General features: G+C 55.2%; 1 protein-coding gene across 6 annotated transcripts in view; it reads right to left on the bottom strand.

Moving 5' to 3' along the window:
- Vav2 (vav guanine nucleotide exchange factor 2) overlaps positions 1-25,241 on the bottom strand; it is a 149,995-nt gene that overhangs the window by 67,474 nt on the left and 57,280 nt on the right. For all 6 annotated transcript variants that reach the window (XM_070014988.1, XM_070014992.1, XM_070014987.1 and 3 more), the window contains exon 3: positions 902-960. In XM_070014988.1, the coding sequence (XP_069871089.1) occupies positions 902-960 (59 nt within the window). The remainder of the gene's footprint in view (positions 1-901; positions 961-25,241) is intronic.

Here is a 25,241-nt window from a genome sequence, read left to right as displayed (position 1 = left end):
GGGCCTACTGGTCAGTCAGGGGGAGGGTTCTGCACTCCAAGGGTCTATTGGTCAGTGGGGGGGGGGGAGTCTGTGCTCTGTACGTCTACTGATAAGTTGGGAGTGGGGGTCTTGGGCATGCAGAACTCATCCTTCATGTTACACAGTGCTGCAGGATCCCAAGAGAAACCCTGTGGCTCTCTCCTCACAAGTGAACAGCTATGACACAGGGCAGCTGTGCTCCCAAGTCACCCAGCAGCCCCCACAAACACGCATGTGGCACTGGGACCCCAGCCTGAGTACACGGAGTCCCGGGGGACATCACTGATGCCCATGCTTGGAGCCAGGCGTGGCCCCCCCACCTCTCGGGAGCGGCCTCTCATCCACCTTGCTGGCCAAAATCCTCGGGGACCCCAGACCCAGGAGGGCACAAGGGCAGCCTCCGTGCTGTCCCCACCTGTCCCATGGAGACTGTTCCCTGGCCCTCAGTTTAGGCATCAGTGCCCACAATGGCGGCAGTACCTTGGAGGCCTCCACAGTCCCTGGGGCCAGCCCTTGGGCTGGTTTCCCCAGGCCTCTGGCCATCAGTAAGCCAAGAGCACCGTGCCAGGACCCCCGTCCCAGTGCGGGGCAGTGCATTAGATACGCAATGATCTGTGAAAGGATTCATTTGCTGATCTTATTACCTCAATCAAAAGCAGTTTTGCAGCCATCAGGAACGTGCACGGGAGATTTCCCTGGCGTGAGTGCGCCCACTCCCCCCCACCTCCCCGCCCTCTCTCCAGCAGCCTGGTGACCACGCACACTGCACAGGCAGAGAACTGCCGCTGAAAGCTCCTCGTATCCCACCCAGCACGCGAGTGGCGTGGACGTTAGTGGGGCCCCCCCACCCCCACCCCCACCAGCGCAGCCTGGAGCTCACCTGATCCCTTTGTTCTGAGCAATGCTATGCAGGGACAGTCGGGACACAGCAGAGATGACCTGGGGAGACAAGGGAGAGAGCGCCTGTCATTTCACAAGCAAACAGAAAGCCCAGCCCCAAACCGCAACCATGTGTTTGGTGCTGATCCAGAACTGTTAGCCAAACACCTACGTAGCTTAGCACCTCTCGTCTCGGTAAGAAACACAGAGCTGTGCATTTTAGATTTAGCACCAACAGTGTATCTGTGGTGCAAAATCCTCTGCTCGCAGCACTAATATTTGCTGAAGGCTGGTGTTCTCCCCTGGGGAGGAGCACGTCTCTGGGTGGCCGGGGGCTGCGCAGCTACTGCCAGCCCTGCTGAGTCTCGGGCTGATGGAGGTCTGTCCCACAACATCCAGCTATAGCAATGAGTGCTCTGCTTCCTCGGCATGCCAGACCTCATCCTGCCCGGTGAGCAGGCCAAACACCTCCAGCACGTGCCACACTCAAGAGTCCTCAGCAAGCCAGGCCCCAAGGGCTTACGCTTGCAATCCCAGCTACTCAGGAGGCTGAGCTCTGAGGATAGGGTTCAAAGCCATCCTGGGCAGGAAACTCTTACCTCCAACTAGCCAGCAAAAAGCCAGATGTGGAGGTATGGATCAAGTGGTAGAGTTCCAGCCTTGAACAAATAAAGCTAAGGGACAGCCCCCAGGCCCTGAGTTCAAGGCCAAGTTCCGGGGCACATGTGCACAAACACAGCTCTCAGCAGCTATTCTACTCATCTTCAAAAATTTCACTGCAAGCAGACTGAAGAGAGAAGGTTCCGCTCATGAACCTGGTTATAGTAACTGAGGCGCGGGAGGGGAGGGGTAGCTGACCCAGGAACACAATGTATGACACATACAAGACAGAAATGGACTCTCCCATGGTTCAGTTAAGAGGGTTCACAGGGCACTGAGCGTGCCTGACACCAAGTGCTGGAGAATCAAGCATGAGGCTCAACCTAGACACAACACCACATGTGTGTAACAAGTACGCATACATGTGCGTGTGTTTGCATGCACATACTATTACTTGTATTTGCATCTGTACCTGGATGGGCATTGTGCATGTATGTGCTGCATGTTCTAGTTAGTGCACTCTGTGTGTGTGCGAAATAAGAAAACAGGCCAGGTGCTGGTGGCTCACACCTGTCATCCTAGCTACTCAGAAGGTGGAGAACTGAGAATTACGGTTCAAAGCCAACCCAGGCAGGAATGTCCATCAGACTCTTATCTCTAATCAACCACCAGAAAACAGGAAGTGGTGCCATGGCTCAAGCGGTGGAGTGCTTGCCTTGAGCTGAAGAGCTGAAGGACAGCACCCAGGCCCAGAGTTCAAGCCCCACAACCAGCAAAAAATAAAATAAATAAAGTAAATAAATAAGAAAATGGTCATGAAACCTATTCACCTCCCCTCATAGACACCTGCTGTGGGCATTGGCTGTCTCGAGGAACTGAACTCAAATGCATTTTACAGATGTCACCCCTCTGGATTCCTCACAAAGCCATTCCGCCACGCACACCTGGACAGAGACTGCTGTCTTGCCTCCTGCCTGGGCACACACCAGACAGTGATCCACCTACTTTGGGGCTTTCCTGGATTCACAGGCATAGAGCTGCCACATCCAGCTTCCCTCTATTCTTCCCTGGCTGGCCCAGTACCGTGATCCTTCCCAATCTCAGCCTCCTGTGTAGTTTGGGATGCCAGGCACCCAGCTGGTGCCACTGCACCAGCTGTTAAGAGTTGGGTTTCAGGTGGCTCAGGAGGACTGCAGTTCAAACCCTGCTCAGGCAGAAAAAAAACCAGCAATTCCATGTCTGATTAACCAGCAAAAAGTCAGACCAGAAGCATGGCTCGAGTGGTAGAGTGCCAGTTGTGAGCAAGAAAGCTGAGCAAGAGCATAAGGTTCTGAGTTAAGCTACACTACCAGCGTGCACACATGCACACACACACGCACAGGCATGCACACACACAAAGGGTTGGGAAGGGGGGGGAGGGTCCTCAAGAACTTTCCTGCCTAAACTTGCCCTGAACCTTGATCCTCCTATTCTCAGCCTCCCCAGTAGCTAGGATATAGACGTAAGCCACCAGTGTCCAGCATCCAGCAGCTATTTTTATATGTGTGCAAGTACTAGGGGGCTTGAATTCAGGGCCCTGGGCACTGTGCCTTAGATTTTTTGGGGGGGGGGGGTCCAGTCGTGGGCCTGGCCCTGGGTGCTGTCCCTCAGCTCTTCACCTCAAGGCTAGTGCTCTACCACTTGAGCCACAGCTCTACATCCAGCATTTTTTTGCCAATCTGGGGACTTGAACTCAGTGCCTGGGCACTGTCCCTGAGCTTCTTTTGCTCAAGGCTAGCTACTCTACCACTTGAGCCACAGCACCACTTGCAGCTTTTTCTGTGCATGTGGTACTGAGGAATCAAACCCAGAGCCATGAAGCCACCTTCCCAGTCTTCCACATCCAGCTTTTTGCTGATTAATGTTAATAAGTATCACAGACTTTTCTCCTGCAGGCTGGCTCCAAACCTCATTCCTCAGATCAAGTAGTTCGAATTACTAGTGTGAGCTCCACCAGCAATATTTAAAGAAGGGCCCTCTCTCGGCTGGTAGCATGGTAGACTTGGCCCCCAGGGAGGACGCGTGCGTCTTCCTGTCGGTGGCTGTTTCAGAGGCTGGGACTCTCAGAAGTTATGGATCCGTGAACCACAGAGTTCTTCTGTTTCCTTAGACAGAACTCAGTCAGGCGGTTGTGCAGCTGGCCCAGCAGGGACTCCTACCCGCCCCTGCTACAAGGGGCCTTTCACAAATAACAAGCAACGTGGCTTTGGATGTTCTGGACTTTCAAGGGCTCTATAAGTATTTAGAATGAAAATTAAAGCCATCTTCAACATGTCTTTTGCTGTAAATATCAGACCTGGTAGGGCTTGTCAGCCACCCCACTCCTATGCCTCCCTCAGCAGACATAGCTTATCAACTGACAATACTCCCAGAGAGCAGGCAATGCCAGTCCAGGCGATGCAACTCATGTGCAAACCCGGAGTGCAACGGGCCGAACCCAACTCCAGGAGCTGTAGCCGGTTGACATGGGCCTCTGTCCATGCATCTGGGGGCCCCAGGAAGAGCATGGTCCCTCCAGCTGCCCTGACTAGCTACATGAGCAGTGTGTGGACAGCTGGGTTCTAGACCCCAGCACCAGACGGGAAGCTCTGGAAAAGTGTTCAAGGTCCCCGGCTCTGCCCCCCAGAAGCCCTGTCCCTCCAGCCAGCCACATGCTTCCTGGCTGGTATTTTTGCACAGGAAAGTACACTCAGACCCACCCCAGGAGACCTCATCCCAGAGCCACGGTCAGATGAGGGGCTCTCATGTGAATGTAGCACTCATCGGTGACTTTTATCAAAAGGCTCCAGGCTCAGGGCCCCTGGGGACTTGTGACAATGTAAATGTCAACCCGTGACATTTCCCAACTCTCATTTCCGCTTCCCAGCTTACACCCCAGGTGACAGGAGTCACGCCCCTCCCAGCCTCCATCAACCACAGAGCCCAGCCCCAGAGCGCCATGTGCCCAGGCCAGGCAGGGGACACACGTGGGGCACAGCTACCCCCAGCAAGACCACCACACCACCAGACCTTCCAAGCCAGGCCGGCTGTGTGTTCACCCCTGCCCACATGTGACCAGGTGGCCCTGGGCAGCAGAAAGCCAGGGTGTCAGCTGGGATCTGCATCACAAATGGAAAGCCTGCCTCTGTGCCACCCTGCTGGGGCTGCGCTGACCCCAGCACTCCGCACCCAGCACCCAGCCGGTTGACTCCAGCAATCCAGAGGAGCTCCGTGTGGAGGACCCCACCCTGCCAGGCCCAAAGGGGGGGGGGCAGGAATCTGCATTTTTGGCCAAGGTCCACCATGGCTAGGAGGTGCTCCCATGTCCCTGGACTGGATAACAGAAGCCACACTGCACACTGGGCCACGGCTGCAGGAAGGGCAGATACACATCCAGACTGTCTACCTGCAGGTGTCACAGGTATGTAGCTCTGGGCTGGAAGGATCTCAAGGGAAGGAGACACGGTCTGGTGAGGTCCTTGCTCATCTAGGGGCTCCAGAATGGAGATGCGTGACCCCATCACTGGGGTGAGCTGACCCTCCTGCCAAGTAGCAGACCGAACTGTCAGGTCAGCTCTCAGCCAGAGAAGCAATCCAAAGCCAGGCTCCACTCCTGGCCGGCAGACCAACGGCAGCCACGGGGGACACGTCCGAGCGGGAAGGCGGAGGGGGCCCCAGGATGTGACACAGATCCCCCCTCCTAGTCAGGAGGGGCAGGCACAGCCCCCATGCTGCCTCCCATCACCAGTCGGAGCATTCCCGTGCTGACAGGAGCAGGCCCTTGTCGCAAGGGTTTTGCCCTGAAGCCCAGACTGACGTAATGGTGCGGGCAGCAGGAACAGGGACATGGCCTCCCTCCAGCAGCAGCTCAGCCAGGAGCAAGCGCTGCTGAGCCCTGGAGACCAGGTGTCAGACCTGAAGCCGTACCCTGAGTTTTCCCTTGCTCATCTACCCAGGCAAGGCTTGCAGCCAAAGCCCAGGAAAGGTTCTGGGGGCTACGAGGGTCTGGATGTTGGCTACAAATTTATGTGTGAGAATATTCTAGAAAGGTAGACTTTGTTTTCCAGCAGTCAGTATGTCCAGGGTCAGTATGTTCCCCAAAAGTGTTAAGGGGTAGAAGTAGGCACAGAAGGCTCATGTCTATCATCCTAGCTGCTCAAGAGGCGGAGCCCTGGGGACTGCAGTTTGAGATCAGCTCAGGCAGACAAGTTCACAAAACAATGATCTCAGATTAACTAGCAAAAAAAGCAGAAATTAGTGGCATGGCTCAAGTGGTAACAGAGTGTCAGCCATGAGTGGAGAAAAGCCAAGCAAGCACAACTGAGTTCAAGCCCCGGTGCCCACACAAAAGAAAACAAACAGAACAAACAAAAACAGTGACGAGGTGATTAGAGCCTTAGTCAGCAGCGGCTGCAGACACTGGGTCCGACCAGGGGAGTCACGACCTGGCGACCTGGATCCCAGCTCAGGAGCACAGGAGCACACCTTTTTTTTTTTTTTTTTTTTTTTGGGGGGGGGGTCAGTCGTGGGGCTTGAACTCTCGACCTGCTCTTCAGCTCAAGGCTGGCGCTCTACCACTTGAGCCAGAGCACCACTTCCAGTTTTCTGGCGGTTCATTGGAGGTAAGAGTCTCGCAGATGTTCCTGCCTGGGCTGGCTTTGAACCGTGATCCTCAGATCTCAGCTTCCTGAGTAGCTAGGATGACAAGTGTGAACCATCGGCACCCGGCGACACTGACTTGAAAAGGAGACTGAGTTTCTGTCCTGGGATTTGGGACCTCTGTTACTCCAAAAGCATCCTCAGGCACTTTCCAAGCACTCAGAAATACAGCATGGTGTATACCATGCATGTCTGTGGGAGGGAGAGGGAGGGTATGGAATCAGAGGGGAAAGGGTGGAAACATGCAGCAGAGGTGCGCACTGGACATTGATGAAGTGAACTGTGCAACTCTGGGTGGAGACAGGAGGGAGGGGATGGGAGAGAATGAGGGAACAGATGACACAATGTGAAAGAAAATGTACTTATTACCTGACACATGTAAATGTAACCCTGTTGTGTATCACCTCTAAAGCAACAATAACATAGATTCGAAAAAAATAACAAGAAAAAAAGTGTGGTAAATGACTGCATAGTGCTGGGAGCGGTGCCAACTGTCCACTGCACAGAATCCAGAGTCTCCTGGAGAGTGACACCATAGCAAGGGATCTACCAAGACAAGATCCCCACAGAACTAGCACAGTGAAAGAAACTAATGTAAAACACAGTGCATAGGTACAATTAAGTTCTCAAAAATATGCCCTCCTTGAAAGAGACAGGCAGACACCATATGACATGTTCTCAGTCATCCGCAATGGAGAGATGAATCCCCTCAGCCTGCTAGGGCCCGTCCACCCCCGCTGCCCAGTGGTTCAGGCCCTACATGAATTCTCCCTTTGATAAGAGTCAGCACTCAACACCAGGACTCAAGGTAGAAGCACAAGCCAGTTATATTCAGCATGCCACAGTGCCATTGTCCCCGAATATACAATGGCAGGGTACCCATTCACACCGCAGAAATACTTACTCGTGGTAAATGGAGGGGTATTCTCCAGAGACTGGACCTCAAGAATTGCAGGATTATGTGAAACCGTGCTTTTCAACTTTTGGTGCCAAAAGCCTGGCACATGGGAGTCATTTGCCAGATGGCAACTGGGAAGAATAGATGGTTAGATGGGTGGATGGATAGACGGATGGATGATGAGTGGGTGGGTGGGTGGTTAGATATACAGGTGGATGGATGGGTGGATCCTGGGGTTCTTTGGGTGGGTAAGTGGAGGGAGGCTGAATGTATGCATTAGTGGATAGATGAATACAGGTAAGCGAATAATTGAATTAGTGGATGTAGACAGGTAGATGCATAGGTAGGTGGGTGGGTGGGTAGATATATACATGATGGACGGATCCACAGGTAGTCTGGGTGGATAAGTCGATAGAGGATGGATGGATGCATGAATACATAGATTAATAGTTAATAAATGTATTTGGGTGAGCAGATGGATAGACAGGCAGACAGATGGCACAAATTGCCTGGATGGATGGATGGGTGGGTGAATGGATGGGTGGGTGAATGGATGGGTGGATGGGTTAATGAGTGAGTGGATAGGTGTGTGGGTGGATGGGTGGATGGATGGATGAATGGATGGATGGGTGAATGGATGGGTGGATGGGTGGGTGGGTGAGCATATGCTCAGGTGGGATCATCACAGGAACCTGCCTGGAAGCCCCTGCCTCTTAAGTTTTAGAACACAGCTGGCACTTTGAGTACTTGTTGCATGCTAAACACCAGGATTTGTGCAGTATAAATATTTTGCTTGCTGGTAAAGCTCCATTTATAAGACATGGACACAGGGACTGGAAACATAAGAGCCCTGGCCACTGGGCAGTAACTGAGCAGCTCAACTCAGCTGGCTGGTCTGGTCCCACCTGTAATTTTTTTTCTTTTTTCTTTTTTTGTCAGTCGTGGGGCTTGAACTCTGGGCTTGGGCGCTGTCCTTGTGCTCTTTAGCTCAAGGCGAGCACTCTACCGCGTGAGCCACAGCACCACTTCCTCCACCTGTAATTAAGTGACCAGCTCAACTCACAGGCTGAATGGCCTGCTCCCAGCTGGGCTGGCACAGCTGTGGCGGTGCTGGCACAGCCCACAGGCACAAGCTCCCACACCCGAGCCCCTTCTTTTCTTTTCTTTTTTTTTGCCAATCCTGGGACTTGAACTCAGGGCTTGGGCACTGTCTCTGAGCTTCTTTTGCTCAAGGCTAGCACTCTACCACTTGAGCTATAACGCCACTTCCAGCTTTTTCGCTACCACTTGAGCTATAGCGCCACTTCCAGCTTTTTCTGTGTATGTGGCACTGAGGAATGGAACCCAGGTCTTCGTGCATGAGAGGCAAGCACTCTACCGCTAAGCTACCTTCCCAGCCTCCAAGCCCCTTCTTTAAGCCTCACTGGACCCCATTTCCAAGCCTGGTGGCCACTGGAGTCCCCCTCCAAGGGATGGAAAGAGAGATAAGGCCTGGCTGTGGCGCCTCCCTGTTCCCATGGCAACCTCAAGTGCTACATCTTCAAAGCCCAGTGGCTCACGGCCATATTTCTAACCAGCAAAAAGCTGGAAGTAGAACTGTGGCTCAAGTGGTAGAGCACTAGCCTTTGAGCCCTGAGTGGAGCTGAGGTCAGCACCCCCACCCACAGACCCTGGAGCGTCGTCTTCTGTGGAAGTTACCACAGCGCTGACCCATCATGGCCACAGCACCTCAGACGTGAACCCAGGCACCAGCACCTCCAGCCAGAATGCTCAGGCCAGTCAGAAGTGGCCAAACCAACAGCCAAGCACTCCCCTGCCTCCGGGAGGCTTCGACATCTGACACTGCCCGGGCACCAGCCTCCTCCGAGCCTGCGCTGGCGGCAACTATGGCGGCGCTCTTGGCACCCCTCTGACTCACAGCTCTGAAGAGCTTCCTGGCCCAGGCTCTCAACCTTCATTAGGAATGGATAATAAGCATGTTCTAATGAGCTCAGGCCTGGCCCGCGCCGCAGACCCGCAGACCGTCCTTATCAGCTACTACCACACATCTGCAAACTCGAATGCAGGACGGGCCAAATGGCAGATGATGGAACTCATTTGAATCTGTTGCCCCGGAAACTCACCTATCTGCTGTGGGGATCTGCAGCCCACATCACTGAATATTCAGGGCAAATCACTCTAAATTGCTTTTCCAGCCCAGACCACATTACCCTTCAGTTTCTTTTCCTTCCCTACATCCAAAGCAAGGTCAGGAAAAACTTGCCGCTGCCGCCTTCAGAATGACAATTGCCAGGCAAGGAATGATTAATTACAAACCGCATACAATCACAGCTTCCAGGGCCCGGGAAACAAAAGCGTTGGAGACGCAGCTGCTTCTCAGCCATTGCACCCCACCACATGGCGAGACAGTGCCCGATGCCTGGGTTTCTTCAAGACAGTTGGCAAGGTTCAGGAAGATGGGGTGGGCAAGTCCCAAGGTCCCAAAACAGCCGAGCAGCAAATGAAAAGCACCACTCACTTGAGCTGGGCAGCTGGCAGCACGTTTGGAAGGAAGTGGCCTCCAGGATCAGCACTGGGAAGCTGTCTGGGAGGAAGATGGTGGCATCCTCACTCTGTGCACATTCGGGCTGGCCTGCTCCTCCCTTCTACACCTGAACCCAGCTCTCAGTGCGATCTGAACCCAGGTCCCAGGGGTAGACATTTCCTCAAGACCCACAGGGGCAAGGATAAAAGAGACCACCCCTGCCTTGAGACCAGAGCCTGAATACTTGGTACCTCATGTTCTGTAGGTGCTGGTTGCCTATTAGATAGCTGAATGGATGGATGGGTGGATGGGTGGAAGGATGGTTGGATGGATGGGGCAGATGAACACTGATGATAGATGGACAGGAGATGGATGGATGGAAGACAGAGGAATGAACAAACAGACAGAGCACAGACAAATGAATAAGCAGGTAGATGGATGGATGGATGGATAGATGGATAGATGGATGGATGGATAAAAAGGTGAATGATGCACGGATGGATGGATGGATGGATAGGAACTTGGATGATGGATGAACAGATTAAATTGACAGAAGAGCGATAGATGGGTAAATGGATAGATGAATGGATGGGTAGATGAGCAGATGGATGGGGAAATGATGGGTGGGTGGATTGATGAATAGATGGATGGACAAACAGGTGCACAGACATGGATGGGTAGGTGGTGACAGACAGTTGGACAGACAGAGGGAAGAGGGAACGATGAATAGACGGATGAACAAATGACATCTGATGAAGGCACAAGAGAAAAGAATGAATGAAGATGGGCCTCTATCAGCAGCCTCAGACCAGGGGCCCGAGTCCTTCAAGATTTCAGCACCTTTGAACTCCTATTGTCACAGGCACCTCCAGAGAAGCCAGGCTGCCTCATTTTGTGATTAAGAAAATCAGAGAAGAAAGAAAAAAAAAATCAGAGCTCAAAGAAGTAAGATGATGTAGCCAAGGTATCATGGCTGGAGAGGCAAAGCCCTGCCCGGCCATGGCAGACAGAGCCACTGCCCAGAGCTAAGGAGTACTGCTCCCCCTGCTGAGCGTCTGCCCACTCCCGCTCTTACTGGAACTACAGTCTGGAGGCTGGAAGGTTCTCCCACCTGAGACCCCGAGGCTCAGGTCCCATGGCTATAGCACAGGGGCCAGGCTGGGGCAGGGTGAGTCCCCCCACAGGCACAACAGCTGTCCTGTAAAGGGGACAATGCCCAGGGCTAGCAGGGGGTGGCTTGCGTGGCCCAGGGCCCCACAGACCAGGCTGCTGCAACCCTGTGCCTCAGGGGGGAGGCAGGAGGGAGGGGTGGCTCTGAAGAGAACAGCCAGCTCCTGGCCTCTTCCCCAAATCCAGCTCCCAGCACTCCGCCTCCTTCCTGTCTCCATGGCTGCCCTGCCAGGGGCTCGGAACTTAACTCCCATCCTGCCTGATGCCAAGGGCGAGCTGGAGGAGGAGAGAGGGGACTAGCAGCCCTCATCCCCACACTCATCAACCACTCATGGTGACAGGAACTATTTCATATTTCAGTTCATTTGAGGAGACAGTAAAATAGGTCAAAAGCATAAACCAGACAAAATGCCAGAGACCTCAGTTCATGTCCTAAACCTGGCACTGACTGCATAAGTTCTCTGTGTCCCCGGGTAGCCCATCTGTCCCCACCAGGGACAGCAGATTGCAGCACACATACTGCCTTCCTCCCTGTCTGTACCCAAGCAGGCATCACTAGATGATCCTGATGCTCCTTCCTGCTGAAGCCGTTCTGCAACCTCTGGTACACACAGCTGCTGCACACACAGACAGCTGCCCACCCTCAGAAATCCCCAGGCAGGATGGCCTCAGGCTCCAAGCACTGACTGTCCCTACACCCCAACCCACAAGATCCAAGACCCTGTGAGTCACAGGGCTACGTCCCAGACCTGGGAAATCAGTCTGGGAGATGGAAAATCCATGGGGGCAGAACTTGGCCACCATCTGGTCCACACCCTTCTGTTCTCGGCCTGGGTCATGACGAGGATTTACAAAGACCACCCACCACCCATCCACTTCCCAGAAGCTCCCTGTCCAGCCTGGGGCTTCCCACCAGCAGCCTGAGCTCCTGTGAGCCCGACCCTGGCTGCATTGCAGGCGAGAGCTGGCCCAGCCGCAGCCTGCCTGCCCCGCCGACTCCTCTCTGGCCAACGTCATGTTCTTCCTACCTCCACCTTCCGGTCCCCCACCTCCCACACAAGACACCCTGGGGTTCGTTCTCCACAGAGAACGTCAGGGACACAGAGAAGTCAGGGAGGTGGGTGGAGGGGTTCCCGCCTCCAGCCCTGGGGCCCAGGGCCGGCCCAATACAGCTCAGAGATGCACCCGGTGAGCTCAGGTGACCAAGCTCACTGCACCCAGAGGGCAAGAGGCAGAGCCCAGCAGCTATTTTACATGGGGGGGGGGGGGGCAGTGGGGGGGAGCGGGACTTCTACAGTGCAATCCATCACAGACAAAGGCATGCTGCCCCAAGGCCCATCGGCACACACCTCAGCCTAGCAAAGAAAGCCTGCTGGGCAGCTAGAAGCAGCAGCTGCACGGGGAATCCCAGCACTCAGGGGACAGAGTTGGAGGGATCATGATTTTTTCCCCCCCTGGGCCTAGGTGCTGTCCCTTAACTTTTAGTCAAGGCTAGTACTCTACCCCTTGAACCACACCTTCACTTCTGGCTTTTTTGCTGGTTAATTGACGATATTCTCACAGATTTTCCTGCCTGGGCAGGCTTTTTTTTTTTTTTTTGGGTCCGGTTGTAGGGCTTGAACTCTGTGCCTGGGCACTGTCCCTCAGCTCTTCAGTTCAAGGCTAGCCCTCTACCACTTGAGCCATAGCGCCACTTCCGGCTTTTTTCTTTTTGCTTATGTGGTGCTGAGGAATCAAACCCAGGGCCTCAAGCTTGCAAGGCAAGCACTCTACCACTGAGCTACCTTCCCAGCCCCCTGGGCAGGCTTTGAACCTTGATCCTTAGAACTCAGCCCTGAGTAGTTAAAATTACCAGTGTGAGCCACCAGCGCCCAAGACATTATCAGTCTGAGGTCAGCTGAGCGACACAGTAAGACTCAATCACAAAAGAAGAAAAAAAAGGAAAAGAAAAAGTTACAGGGCAAAGGACAGGGAAGTGTACAGAGATCCCTGTGGTCACAGGGGAGGGGGAAAGAAGACTGGGGAAAGAAGACTGCCAGCTTTCTTCTGCTTACTCCTCATGCCAGCTCTTCCCAGGGCATGTAAGCTAGAATAAACCTCTAGAAAACCGTGCCCGGAACCCACGCACACGTGTGCACTCACATTCCAATGGCATACCCTGTCCCTGAGGCCCACGGCAAGCCGGTCAGCAAGGACAGAGGTGGGAGCCAAGGACCGTGGCTCATGCTTGCAACCCTAGCTTCTCAAGAGGCTGAGATCTGAGGATCACAGCTCAAAGCCAGATGGGGCAGGAAAGCCTGTGAGAGAGACTCTTATCACCAAAGTAACAACAGAAAGCAGGAAGTGGAGCTGTGGCTTAAGTGGTAGATGGCTACACATTTTCTTGTATATGTAGAAGCTAGATCTAAAATACTGGGTCATGATAAGTCAAACAGGACTCTAGGCAGCCACAGTCAAGTGAGACCGGAGGAGGAATGCCTATTAGCTTGGGTCATATAAAACAGAACTTACAGAAATCAAGGATTTTTCAGCTTTGTGGCTAGTTTTTTTGTTTGTTTGGGGGTTTTTTGGCAGTTGTGGGGCTTGAACTCTGGGCCTGAGCACTGCCCCTCAGCTCTTCAGCTCAAGGCGAGCGCTCTACCACTTGAGCTACAGCGCCACTTCCAGTTTTCTGGTGGTTTATTGGAAATAAGAGTTTCACGGACTTTCCTGCCGGGGCTGGCTTTGAACCGCGATCCTCAGATCTCAGCCTCCTGAATAGCTAGGGTTGTAGGTATGAGCCACTGGTGCCCGGCTGTGGCTAGTTTTGTTTTCTTTTCTTTTCGTATTGTTGGTTTATCTGTCTTTGGAGTGTAAGGGGAGGCATAGAAATGGTGGGACAAAGCCGGGCGCTGGTGGCTCACGCCTGTAATCCTAGCTACTCAGGAGGCTGAGATGTGAGGATCGCGGTTCAAAGCCAGCCCGGGCAAGAAAGAAAGACCGTGAGACTCCTATCTCCAATAAAACCACCAGAAAACCGGAAGTGGCGCTGTAGCTCAAGTGGTAGAGCGCTCGCCTTGAGCTGAAGAGCTGAGGGACAACGCCCAGGCCCAGAGTTCAAGCCCCACGACCGACAAAAAAAAAAAAAAAAAAAAAAAAAAAAAAAGAAATGGTGGGACAAGGGGTGAACAAATACACAGTGGTACTCACTAAGACACCAGGTTGGAAATGAACCACAACAACTTGGGGGAAGGGATGGGAGGGTAAACTGGGAGAGAGTGAGAGAAGGGGTGACATTGGTTAAAAAGAAATGTACTCTTGACCTGACATTAACTGTAACCCCCCTGAACATCACCTTTACAATAACAATGAAAAAAATTTAATTAAGATATGACATTTTAAAAAAGAAAACCAGAGGAAGATGGTGGACACAACGTAACTGCTCTGCCGGCTGTTACCAGTCCTGGTCAGCCTGCCATCTGCCCACGTGGGCCCCATGCCCCTTGGAGCCGTAGCCATCGTCCCTCTTCAGGGGAACAGGATGGCTGCGGCCCGGGGCCTCTTCCCAGTCTCTCCCCCGAGCCGTGGCCGGGCTTCTGGCTCTGCATCTGTCAAACTCCTTGGGCCTGCGGGAGCTGGCGGTTTTGAGTGCTCCAGAGGCCTCTCTGATTCCTCCCTGACTGACAGCCATTGTAATGGGAAGGGCCACAGGCCTTCCTCTTCCCCGCCGCAGCCCCTGCCCAGGAGTCGCATTCCTGGAGTGAGGGGCCCACACGCGTGCTGCACATCTCAGCACGTCGATCCACCCCTGGGGACCCCGGAAAGCTCTCAGCACTCCCCCCCATGACTCCCCCCTGTGTCTGCCGGCAAAGGAAGCAGGGGCCCCTCAGGACCCCCAGCCCAGGGGAGGGGAGGGGCTAGACTCCGATTTGCATCTCACCCTCCACTCTGGCAACCTAGGAGAAGGGAGGTTGGATCGAGGACCGGCTGCCACCACCACTGCACTCACAGATGTACGAGAGGCAGCAAAGTACCCAGACCACATGCCAACCACAAGTCCAGGTGTGCCCCAGGTCAGGAGGGTGTTTCTAGGAGGATCTGCAGGCTTGAACATGAAGACAGAACATTTGGAGTGTGAGATGAGGGTCCCCTCGGGTCCCCGGCCGAGGGGCTGGCGGGGGTGGGGGCGGCTGGCCTCTGCCTGTACACCAAGCTGCGCAGCCCATGGCTCCCGGATCAGGGGATGCTGCGCAGCCACACTATCCTCTGGATGTTCAGCACTCTGTCTCTCCCACTCGGCACGCCCTAGTCCTCCCTGCTGACTCAGTTGCTACAGACGCCACCCTTCGGGGGACCCCAGGCTGTCACCTCTCCCAGCTGCCCACGCCAGGAGTCCTACGCTGACCGCCCACCCCACAGGAGGAGCCTCAGAAGCCTGCATTGCTCTCCCGGCTGTGGATGCACCCACCGGAAGCCAGGGGTTGTGGAGGCCCCTGAATTCAGCCAGGATGCTGGGGAAAGGCACCCAAAGAGGCACCACACCCGAGCCCTAAAGAGCCAGCCCTCGGCAGCACCTCAGTGAGGACAGCCCTTCCAGCAATACACCAGACAGGTGGTCCCAGGACATTGTCACGAACATCCGCAACAGGCAGGTGCGGAGGTACGGGGTTCACACACACAGTGAGCCCTCTGTCACCTACCAGCGGCTCAGGAGGACCTGAGAAACAGCCCAAACTGAGCCAGCCAACAACACCTGGGACTTGTGGCTGGCAACCGCATTCCCACCAGGCAGGAGCTCATCTATAGTGATCACACACACACACACACACACACACACACACACACACACACACACACAGTTTGTGGAAATGTGGAAACTTGCCGCAGACAAAGCTGCAGCATCTAGATTTCCTGCCAAGAAAATGGTTTAGCCTCAATTACTGCTTCCTCTCAGCCCACCCAGAGACTCCCGCACAGCAGCATTACAGATGTTTCAAAAATGTATTTAACTAAAGCAGGTGTGAGTGGCTCATGCTTGTAAATCATAGCCATCAGGAGCCTGAGATTCATGAGGACTGCAGTTCAAAGCCAACTCAGGCAGGAAAGTCCAGTGAGACTCTTATCTCCAATTAACCACCAAGAGGCCAGAAATGGATCTGTAGTTCAAGTGGTAGAGTACCAGTCTTGAGCAAAAAGGCTTAGGGGCAGGTATCCAGGCTCTGAATTCAAGCCCTAGTACTAGCACAAAAAGAAAAAAGTGATGGGAGGGGAGGGAGAAGAGGAAAAGAAGAACAAAAAGAGAGCTAGGCTCTGGTGACTCCCACTATAATCCCAGCTACTCAAGAGTCTGAGATCAGAGGCTCAAAGTTCAAAGCCAACAGAAAAGTCCCTGAGACTCTGATCTCTAATCACACACACACACACACACACACACACACACACACACACACACACACACACACACACACACACACACACCAGAAGTGGAGCTATGACTCAAGACACACACACACACACACACACACACACACACACACACACACACACACACACACACACACACACCAGAAGTGGAGCTATGACTCAAGCTAGCCATAAGTGAAAAAGCTAAAAGACCGCTCTGGCTCTGAGTTCAACCCCAGGACTGGCATAAAAATGGGAGAGGCAGTGGGGCGCCAGTGGCTCACACCTGTCATCCTAGCTACTCAGGAGGCTGAGATCTGAGGATCCAGGTTCAAAGCCAGCCCAGGCAAAAGTCCGTGGAACTCTTATCTCTAATAAACCACCAGAAAACTGGAAGTGGCGCTGTGGCTCAAGCAGTAGAGCACTCGCCTTGAGCTGAAGAGCTGAGGGACAACGCCAAACCAAAAAAAAAGAAGAAGAAGAAGGGGGGGAGAGGTGAGGAGGAGAGAGGGAGAGAAAGCACATGCCACATGCAGGAAGGGGCCGGGGGTGGCTACACCCACTCTCTCCCCATTCTGAAGACCTGGCTGCGGGTGGACCTGTGGGTGGACCAGCTCCCTGTGGGACGGTCACAGTGGCAGAGCTTGGACCGTTCTGAAGCCGTGTCCCCAGAGCACTGGAAGGCACAAGCCATATTCATCTAGATGCGTGAATCTCTTCTGAACCAGTGATTTCATTCACTCCCCAATGTCGTGCGGCCTCCCACGCGGTGTGCTCATTCAGCCTGGGGCAGCACGGTCCTGCAGCCCGGCTGGCCATCACTGCCCACCCTGTCCCCTCTGCCATTTCGGGGTCTGGCTGCATAGGGCCCTGCCACATCCATGAGCCGATGCTGCCCGGCGAGGTGTCTCTCTCAGAGCTCTCGAATTCCAAAGCAAGCTGGAGGTCCAGCCGCAGCATCCACTTCCTGTGAGCCGTCACACGTGACACCAGTGGTTCAGCAATCATGTGCTCACACACATATCGCACACACTGTACCCAGGGCACTGGGGTGTAAGCCGGGCAGGCTCCCAGGCGGCCCTCCTCCCGAGCCATGCCCGAGCGCCACACTGCACCATGTCCATCCTCGAACTGTCCCCAGCACCATGTGGCAGCTCTAAAATGGGATGCCCTGGCAAAGGCCCCAAGCAGTAAAGGCCAGAAGCCACAAGTGGCCCCCACCACCCAGAGGCCACAAGACTAACATCCAGTTATGACCTGGTCACACCTTTGCTAATGAGGTAAGGGACAGAAGGGCCAGCCAGCCTGAGCTGAGGCACAGGCCTGGGGGTGGGAGAAGGGGAGGGAGCCAGGGAAGATAGGAGGTTGGGCCAGAGGGAGGCTGGGCCAGAGGGGAGGCAGGAAAGACAGAGGGGAGGCTGGGCCAGAGGGGAGGCAGGGAAGACAGAGGGGAGGCTGGGCCAGAGGGGAGGCAGGGAAGACAGAGGGGAGGCTGGGCCAGAGGGGGGCAGGACAGGAAGATTCCCCAGGTGGCCTCCGGAGGCACAGCAGTCATATGACTTCCAGCAGGCAGAAGTAACTGGCCACAGGCAGATTATGACAAAGACAGGAATCTGGTAACAGCACATGACTGGCTGGCCATGGCCCTGAAGCACTTAAGCAGTGACCCACACCTGGCCTGTGAGAGGGAGGAGGTGGAGAGAGGGAGGAGGCTCAGAGCCTGCCACGTGCCCACAATGACCATGAGAGGAGCATTCTGGAAAATCAGGATCAGAGAGATTAAGCAATCTGCCCACAGCCACCCAGTGAGGTGGACTGAAGCCCAGGTCCACCTGAGAACATAGTCTGAGCTCTAACCAGGGGGCTAACTCTGGCCTGGACACGAGGAACAGACACCAACTAGAAAGGATCACACGCCACGCTACCTGGGCCAGGAAATAGAGAAGGAAGGCACTCGGCCTGCCCACTCTCAACCCACCTGAGACCTGCATCCTCCAGGGACATCCTTGAGAGGCCTGGAGGTCCAGCCCCACAGGGCCAGCCAGACAGCCCACGAGTCCCTGGGCAGTGCCATGCATGTTCCGTGCCAGCGTGCCTGGCTTGGACCCAGCGGCCACACAAGAGTGTGGCCACACCCTCCCAAAGGCAGAGGCAGGTGTGGGGCAGGTTTACCAGCGGCTCCTCACTCTGTCCACCTCACAGGTGGTCAGCTGGCTCAGGCTGGACAAGGCAGGTGCAGAGGACCCGGGAACTGGGCCTTCTGCTCCTTGTAGGGAAGGGGACTCGGCGTGAGCGAGGCTCCTGGGATGTGGGCACTTGCGGGAGTTGTACCCACCCTGACTGGTGACAAGGCGCCAGCTGCTGGTGGCCAGTCAGCAGGTCCTGGCCCCCAGGCCAGGGCAGGCCAGGGCAGGACAGACCCCCTGGACCGGGAATGAAGCGAGCCACAGCTGCTCTGGGCACACCTGCTGCTGCTCTGGAGCCGGGAGCCCACCCCAGGGGAGGGGAGGACAAGATAAGGGAGGACAACTGAGCCTGGAACCCACCCCTTAGAACAACCGCTCCCCACCTGGAACCCCTCCCCCACTGCCACCTCCCCACCCCACGCCCTTCCAGGAGATGCCACTCCCCTCACAGAGACCCTCCACCACCTAGCAGCCCAGGATGTCGGGGCTTGGGTGGGGGGAGGCTGCAGCAGATGGGCTACAGCGACCCCGGTGAAAGGCCAGGCCCAGTGTCATCACAGCCACACAATCCACACACACACACCTGCCACTCAGTGGGGTTCCCATCTCCAGTCCCCAGGGTGTGGGCCCATGAGGACACAGAAGCCAGGAGGAGACATGACTGACTGCCCAGGGCCGCACTGGGGAGGAGGAAGGAAGAAAGGCAGTGTGGAGGGAGGTCCCGACCCCTGACCCCTGACCCCTCCCCAGACGCCCCCGACCTCTCAGCATCCCAGCCTCCCAGGACCCCAACACAGGTCTCCAGATGCAGGAAGAGGCCTGAGATTGTCACGGTCCCTGAGAGAGGAGGAGGGTGTGGCAGAGGCTCCGCCCACACACAGCTAGCAGCAGCTAGGCCAGGGTCTCCTGGGCACAGGCCCAGCCAAGCACGGCCAGGTGAGCCCGGGGCAGGCCGGCCCTGCGCACTGCCCCTGCATCACTCAGTGCCCAGCTCTGCCACCTGCAGGCCGCACCCCGCCCAGGTACCTCACCACCGCTGTGAGCTTGGGCAAGGAGGGGAAGGAGGGGGGAGACGGACCAGGGACCGGCAGGCACCCCCAGAGACCCCAGGAAACAGGAAAGTTGGAGGCCAGACCTGACACCAGGCCTAAAGAAAGCCCGACCCAGCCGGCTCAGGCAGGGGGGCATGGCGTCACCTGTGGAACTTACTAGCCAGGGTACAGCCCCCTCTCGTGACCAAGGGACATCCTGACACCTGCTACAACCAGATGAGCCCCAAAGAAGACCATGCTCAGTAGAACAAGCCAGACCCAAGGGGACAGACGCTACCCTGGGGTCCAGGCAGGAGTGTGGCTGGGGGAGGGGGGAGGAGAGGTGCAGAAGAAGTGTCTAACAAGAACAGAATTTTAATTCTCAAAGATAAGAATTTTCCGGAGATAGGCGACGTGATGGCACTACAACTTGAATGTGCTTAATGACTCTGAACTGCACTTAGAAATGGCTAAGGCCAGCGCCAGTGGCTCATGCCTGTAATCCTAATTTCTCAGGAGGCTGAGTGCTGAGGATCACGCGCACACACACACCCTGTAACTCCCCAGTGTTGGCTCTTGTGAAATGAAGTCCAGGCCGGGCTCTCCCTCCTGCGGCCTAGGGGTGGGGAGACCCAGACCCTACCCTCTGCAGTTCAGACCACTTCATCCCAGGTGGCCTCCACAAAAACCACAGATCCCAGAAACAGGTTAACTGGTCCCCACACAGTCCCCACGCCTTGGGGACAGTTTCACCACAGGTGAGATGTGCCCCCACAGACATGCCCCCCCCTCCAAGAACTTGAGAACTACATAACAGCAGATTTTACCCCAATTAACACTATGAGCTAGTCACAAATGACTTTCTCTAAAGGGCGCCTTCCCACAGACTGCTTCAAGATACTAAACATTTCCTTGCCCACCCCAGAACGGCTGCCATTAGCCAGATTAATTGTATCCACACACAATCTCATTTTCTCCTCCACAGGAACAAAAGTGACACATCTCCAATTAGAGGAGCCAGGCCTGAGGGGAGGGGCGGACAGCCGGGCCCCTCCCTGCAGGCACACAGGGGCCTCGAGACAGTTCCCCGGGGTCCCTGACAAAGGGGCCAGATGCTGAGCTGTTACAAAGGATCACGGCCTTGTAGGAGAATCACCCAGCAAACTGAACCAGGCACCAGAGCCAGCAAGGAGTGGCACGTGGCACGTGGCACTGGACAAGTCACCCGCCATGGCTTGGCATCTGCTCCTCATCTAGGAAACTAGGCTCATGACCTTCCTCCCAGGGGGACCCTACAGGGAGACTCACCTCACCCCCGGCCAGTGCCTGCGGGGGGAGGGGGCGGGCAGGCAGGGCAGCAAGGACCCTTGGGTGCTGCACTTTGAAGCAGCTCAAATAAATGAGGCCAGCCAGCACCTGCCTCAGCAAATGTCAGGAACCCAAGAAAAGTCCCTGGGCCCTGGGGCTCAGAGGGGCCCTGGAGGTGGGGAGGGGCCTCCTGGAGGCCCCTGCCTTGTTTGTTATGTGACATTTCACTTTGAAATTTTTCTTCTTTCTTCTCTGTCCCCTGCTCAACTTAATCATCTTTCCTGTGGTGCCCAGGCTAATTAAATGTTTGGATTGTGAATACTGACCCAAGGCAGGGCCTCTGCGGCCTGCAGGACTCTGGGAGTATCTTCCATGAATAATAATGGCGAGGGCCACCCCTGGGATGACCCAGGTGCTCCGGTCCCCACAGGATGGAAGCCAGAGCGAGTCCTGGGGAGGAAAGGGGCTGAGCGGAGGCTAACGGCTGCTGCTCAGGAGGCCACGCGTGTGAGGATGACTCCCAAGGGGCCGGCGGGCAGGCTGGGGCACAGGCAGGCAGCATGGCATCAACCCCGTGTATCCGCCGAGTGACAGGATTGCTCAGAAGCGCCCAGTGCAGACTTCCAGCCCAGTGACAGGACCTGGAGAGACCCCAGCCCAGGCAAGACTGCTGGGCAGGCTGGCCCTGGGGTCCGGGACTCATTCCAGGACTCATTCCAGGTGTGGCCCAGACAGGGAGCCACTGCAGAAACTGAAGGAGGGGACACAAGGAGAAGACAGGAGACAGAAACAGCCAGCAGGTCTGACCCAGCCCTCCCCAACCAGGAGGGAACTGGGTAGGAGGGGCCCTGGCTCAGAGCCACCTTTAGCAAGGGAGGCAATGTGGGCAGCAAGGAGCATGGCTCCTGGAAGGTGTGAGGAGAAAGAAACACAGGGAAGGATGCAGGTAGCATGGAGGAGGGGCAGGGGAGTGGTGGAGGGAGGAGGGAGGAGGAGGAAGGGATGTGGGGGATGAGGTGGGTGGAGGAGGGGTGGGGAAGGAAGGAAGGGGTGGAGGAGGGATGAGCAGGGGAGAGGAGGGACAGGACAGGGCAGTTTAAGGGGCGTGTTTCCCACAGGCTCAGCCCAGGATCTGCCTGGAGCCCTGGGTGTAGAAGTGGAGTCAGTGCTGGTTGGAGGGGAGCACTGGGCTCGCAGTGGGTGTGGAGTGGCAGCTCTTGAACATAAACAGGCCTGTGTTTGTTCTGGCAATGTAGCAGCCAGGGAGGGAAGGCAGATGGCCCTCATAGGCTGGCAGGTACAGGTACGGGCACACACACATGCACACGTGTGCACGGGAACTGAACACTCACACTGCAGGCAATTTCCTGCCCGAGGTGATAAGCACACTAGGCCCCCAGGGTCAGTGAAAGTCAAGTCTGCAAGGGCTCCCCAAGACGATTCTCTCCTCCGTCTGCTATGGCACAGGGCATGGTAACTAGGCTTCAGACATATTCCTGCCGGGACCCCAGCCAAGCTGCACACGGTGGGGGAAGGAAGGGCAGGGGGGTGGCAAATCAGATGGTACCAACAGTGGGTACAGCGCAGCTCAGACAGCACCTTAGATGCCAGCCAGGCTTTAGAGAGCAAGCCATCTCTAAGAACTTCTTTTCTGGTAGGACTAAAGATTGCACTCAAAGATCTGTGCTCTAGACAGACATTGCAATTCCACCACTTAGTGGAATTCCAGCCCTTTATTTTTCAGAGTTTCAGGTTTTGCATAGATGAGGCATGGACAATGCTCCTCCTATTTATACTGCCCACCGAGCTGAGATGACAGGCCTGTACCGCCACATCCAGCTTACTTTACTGATTGAGATGAAGTCTCTGGAACTTTTTGCCCAGACTACCCTCAAACTGCAATCTTTCTTATCTCCCCACCTTCGGAGCGGGATTGCAGGCAGGAACCACCTAACCTGTCGAGCTTCATTCCTGTGTCAGGCTGAGTAAGAGTGCATTGTAGGAATCAGCAAATAACATTTGTCTACTTATCTGTGGATAACAATGATTTGGGTCACTCATTTCAACTTTTATTTATGGCACAGTTAGTTATCTCTTTCTTGATTCTCCTCTGTGGAATGCGGCCTCAGCATGTCCCTCCCCACACCCTGCCAGCCTCTGCCCCAGGCTCCTCACCCCAGGGCCGGGCGTCTCCCAGACTCTGCGGGGCCCACCCCTCCCTCAGGCAGCTGTTTCTGATCTCAGCATCACCTGTCTTTGCCTGGGGGCTAAGAAAGTTCAGCTAAGCACCAGGCCCAGGGGTACAGCGAGGGCTGCCTTCCCTGGGGCGCCAGGTCAGGGGGTGAGGCCTGGAGGTCTCCCACGGAAGGGAACAGCTGTCTGCAAAGGTGCTCAGGATGGGGGAGGGGGGTACTCCTCTGGCTGGGCACTGGGGGTTCTCACGTCCTGGGCCACTGTGCTGACCAGCGTGGTGGAGGTGGCCGGCTGTGTCTCTGGTTTTCCTTCAGGGTGAGCGTCTGAGTGTCCTCAATTGTGCCCAGCTCCTCCTCCCTATGGGCCCATGGCAGCACCCTTGGCATCCACAGTCATGGGTCCCACAGCGGAATTACATCCAGTGGACAGGGCCCGAAGAGAAGGGGGAGGGGAGCACTAGACAAGCAAGGGACTGGGAGGAGATGCTCTCCAGACTCCCGGGGCCAGCGTTCCAGAAGAGGCCGGTGCCTGCTAGAGACCTTTGGCATTGCCTTAAGAGTCAAACCGGAGGCTTGGATGTAATTACTTTCTAGTGGGATTCCCGGGGCAGGCAGCTCTCTGCTTCCTCTGAACCTTAGCCTGAATGTGTCAGGAGAGAAAAGGCTGGCACTGTGATGACTCCTGTAATCTCATCTACTCCAGGGGTAGAGATAGGAGGATCTTGGTTTAAGGTCAGCCTAAGTTATGGAAACCCTATCTCAAAACATGAGCTGGGCGGGCCAGGCACCAGTGGCTCAGGCCTATAAGCCTACTACTCACGAGGCTGAGATCTGAGTATCATGGTTCAAAGCTAGCCAAGGCAGAAAAGTCCATGAGATTCTCATCTCCAGTTAACCACCAAAACACAAGTGGAGCTATGGCTCAAGTGGTAGAGTGCCTAGCCTTGAGAAAAAAATCAAATGAGAGCATAAGGCCCTTGTAAGTATTATGCCCACCTTTGGTCCTCAGCTCCACCCAGACCTGCTGGCCCCTCCCTCTCTCCGCCCAGACCCACCTGAACTCCCATCTACCTCACTTCCTATCCCCAGACCCTGCAGCTACCTATAGTGGAGGCTGCTGTGCGCTCGCTCTCTGGGGGAAATCCGGCTCCTCTAATAAACCCTGTAATCATCTTTCTCCTGTGCCTGCCTCCATGTGGTCCCCTGCCATGGATGTGATGGATTCTCTGAGGGATCCTTTAAGCCCTGACTTCAAACACTAGTACCAGCACCTTAAAAAAAAAAACAACTGGTTATGGTGATTCTATAATTCCAGCTGCTGGACAGGCAGGGGTACACCAAGCTAGCTCAGGTAACATTAGGACCCTATCTCAAAAATAGCTATAGGTCAGCAGGGCACCAATGACTTATGCCTGTAATCCTAGCTACTCAGGAGACTGAGATCTGAGGACCATGGTTCAAAGCCAGGCCAGCCAGGAAAGTCTATGAGACATTTATCTCCAATTAACTCCCAAAAGAGCTGAAAGAGGAATTGTGGCTAAAGTAGTAGAGCACTAGCATTGAGCACAAAAGCAAAGGAGCAGCGCCCATGCCCTGAGTTCAAGCCCCAGTACCAGCGCTATACTAGCAAGCATAAGGTCCTGGGTTCAAACCTCAGTACTGTGAAAACTAAAAAAAAAAAAAGGAAGTGGACACAGGCAACACCTGCTGGGAAAAGCAAGCAGACACAGGCGTGCCACAGTCAGGACCCCGACAGGAAAAGGCCAATCCACACAGCCAGGTAGCAGGTGCAGGCAGGAAGGGGGGTGTGGGAATGGGGAGCGGCGGCTCATAGGTGCGGGACTGCTTTTGGGGGCAATGAAAATGTTTTGAAATTCACAATGGATGCCCAGACTGATGAATTCATTAAAGGCCCACTGAACTGTTCACACCAGGAGGGAGAACTCCATAGTGTGTGGATTTTATCTCAATAAAGGCGTTATTAAGCAAGAGAGAGCACTGGGGCAAGAAATAGCCTTCCGAGGCTGGAGGTCTCTGGTGGCAGACAGGTGGAGAGACGGGGGGAGGAGCAGCCCCTCGCCCCGGCTCTCATCCACGGAGGGCTGTGCAGCTGGCCTGGACGGCAGTCAGCCACTACTCTACAGGTTCATACAGCCACCGGCCACCCCGTCTGAACTTGGAACTCAGAACCTCCACCGCCAGTGGTCCAGGTCTAGCTTTAAGAGGGAAACTGATGGCACAGGGCACATGTCCTCTCAGAGCAGCTTTTCTTTGAAACCTGAGGAGATGGATGCAAGCAGGGGCTGGACGCCGTGGTTAGGGCGTGGCTCTGTGGTAGACATCTGCTCTGCAAGGCAAGGCCTGGGTTCCATC

The sequence above is a fragment of the Dipodomys merriami genome, unplaced genomic scaffold (assembly GCF_024711535.1).
Source record: "Dipodomys merriami isolate MVZ:Mamm:240054 unplaced genomic scaffold, mDipMer1.0.p SCAF_11, whole genome shotgun sequence".
NCBI lineage: Eukaryota > Metazoa > Chordata > Mammalia > Rodentia > Heteromyidae > Dipodomys > Dipodomys merriami.
The sequence above is the reverse complement of the archived record's forward strand: the minus strand, read 5'-3'. Positions and strand labels throughout refer to the sequence as shown.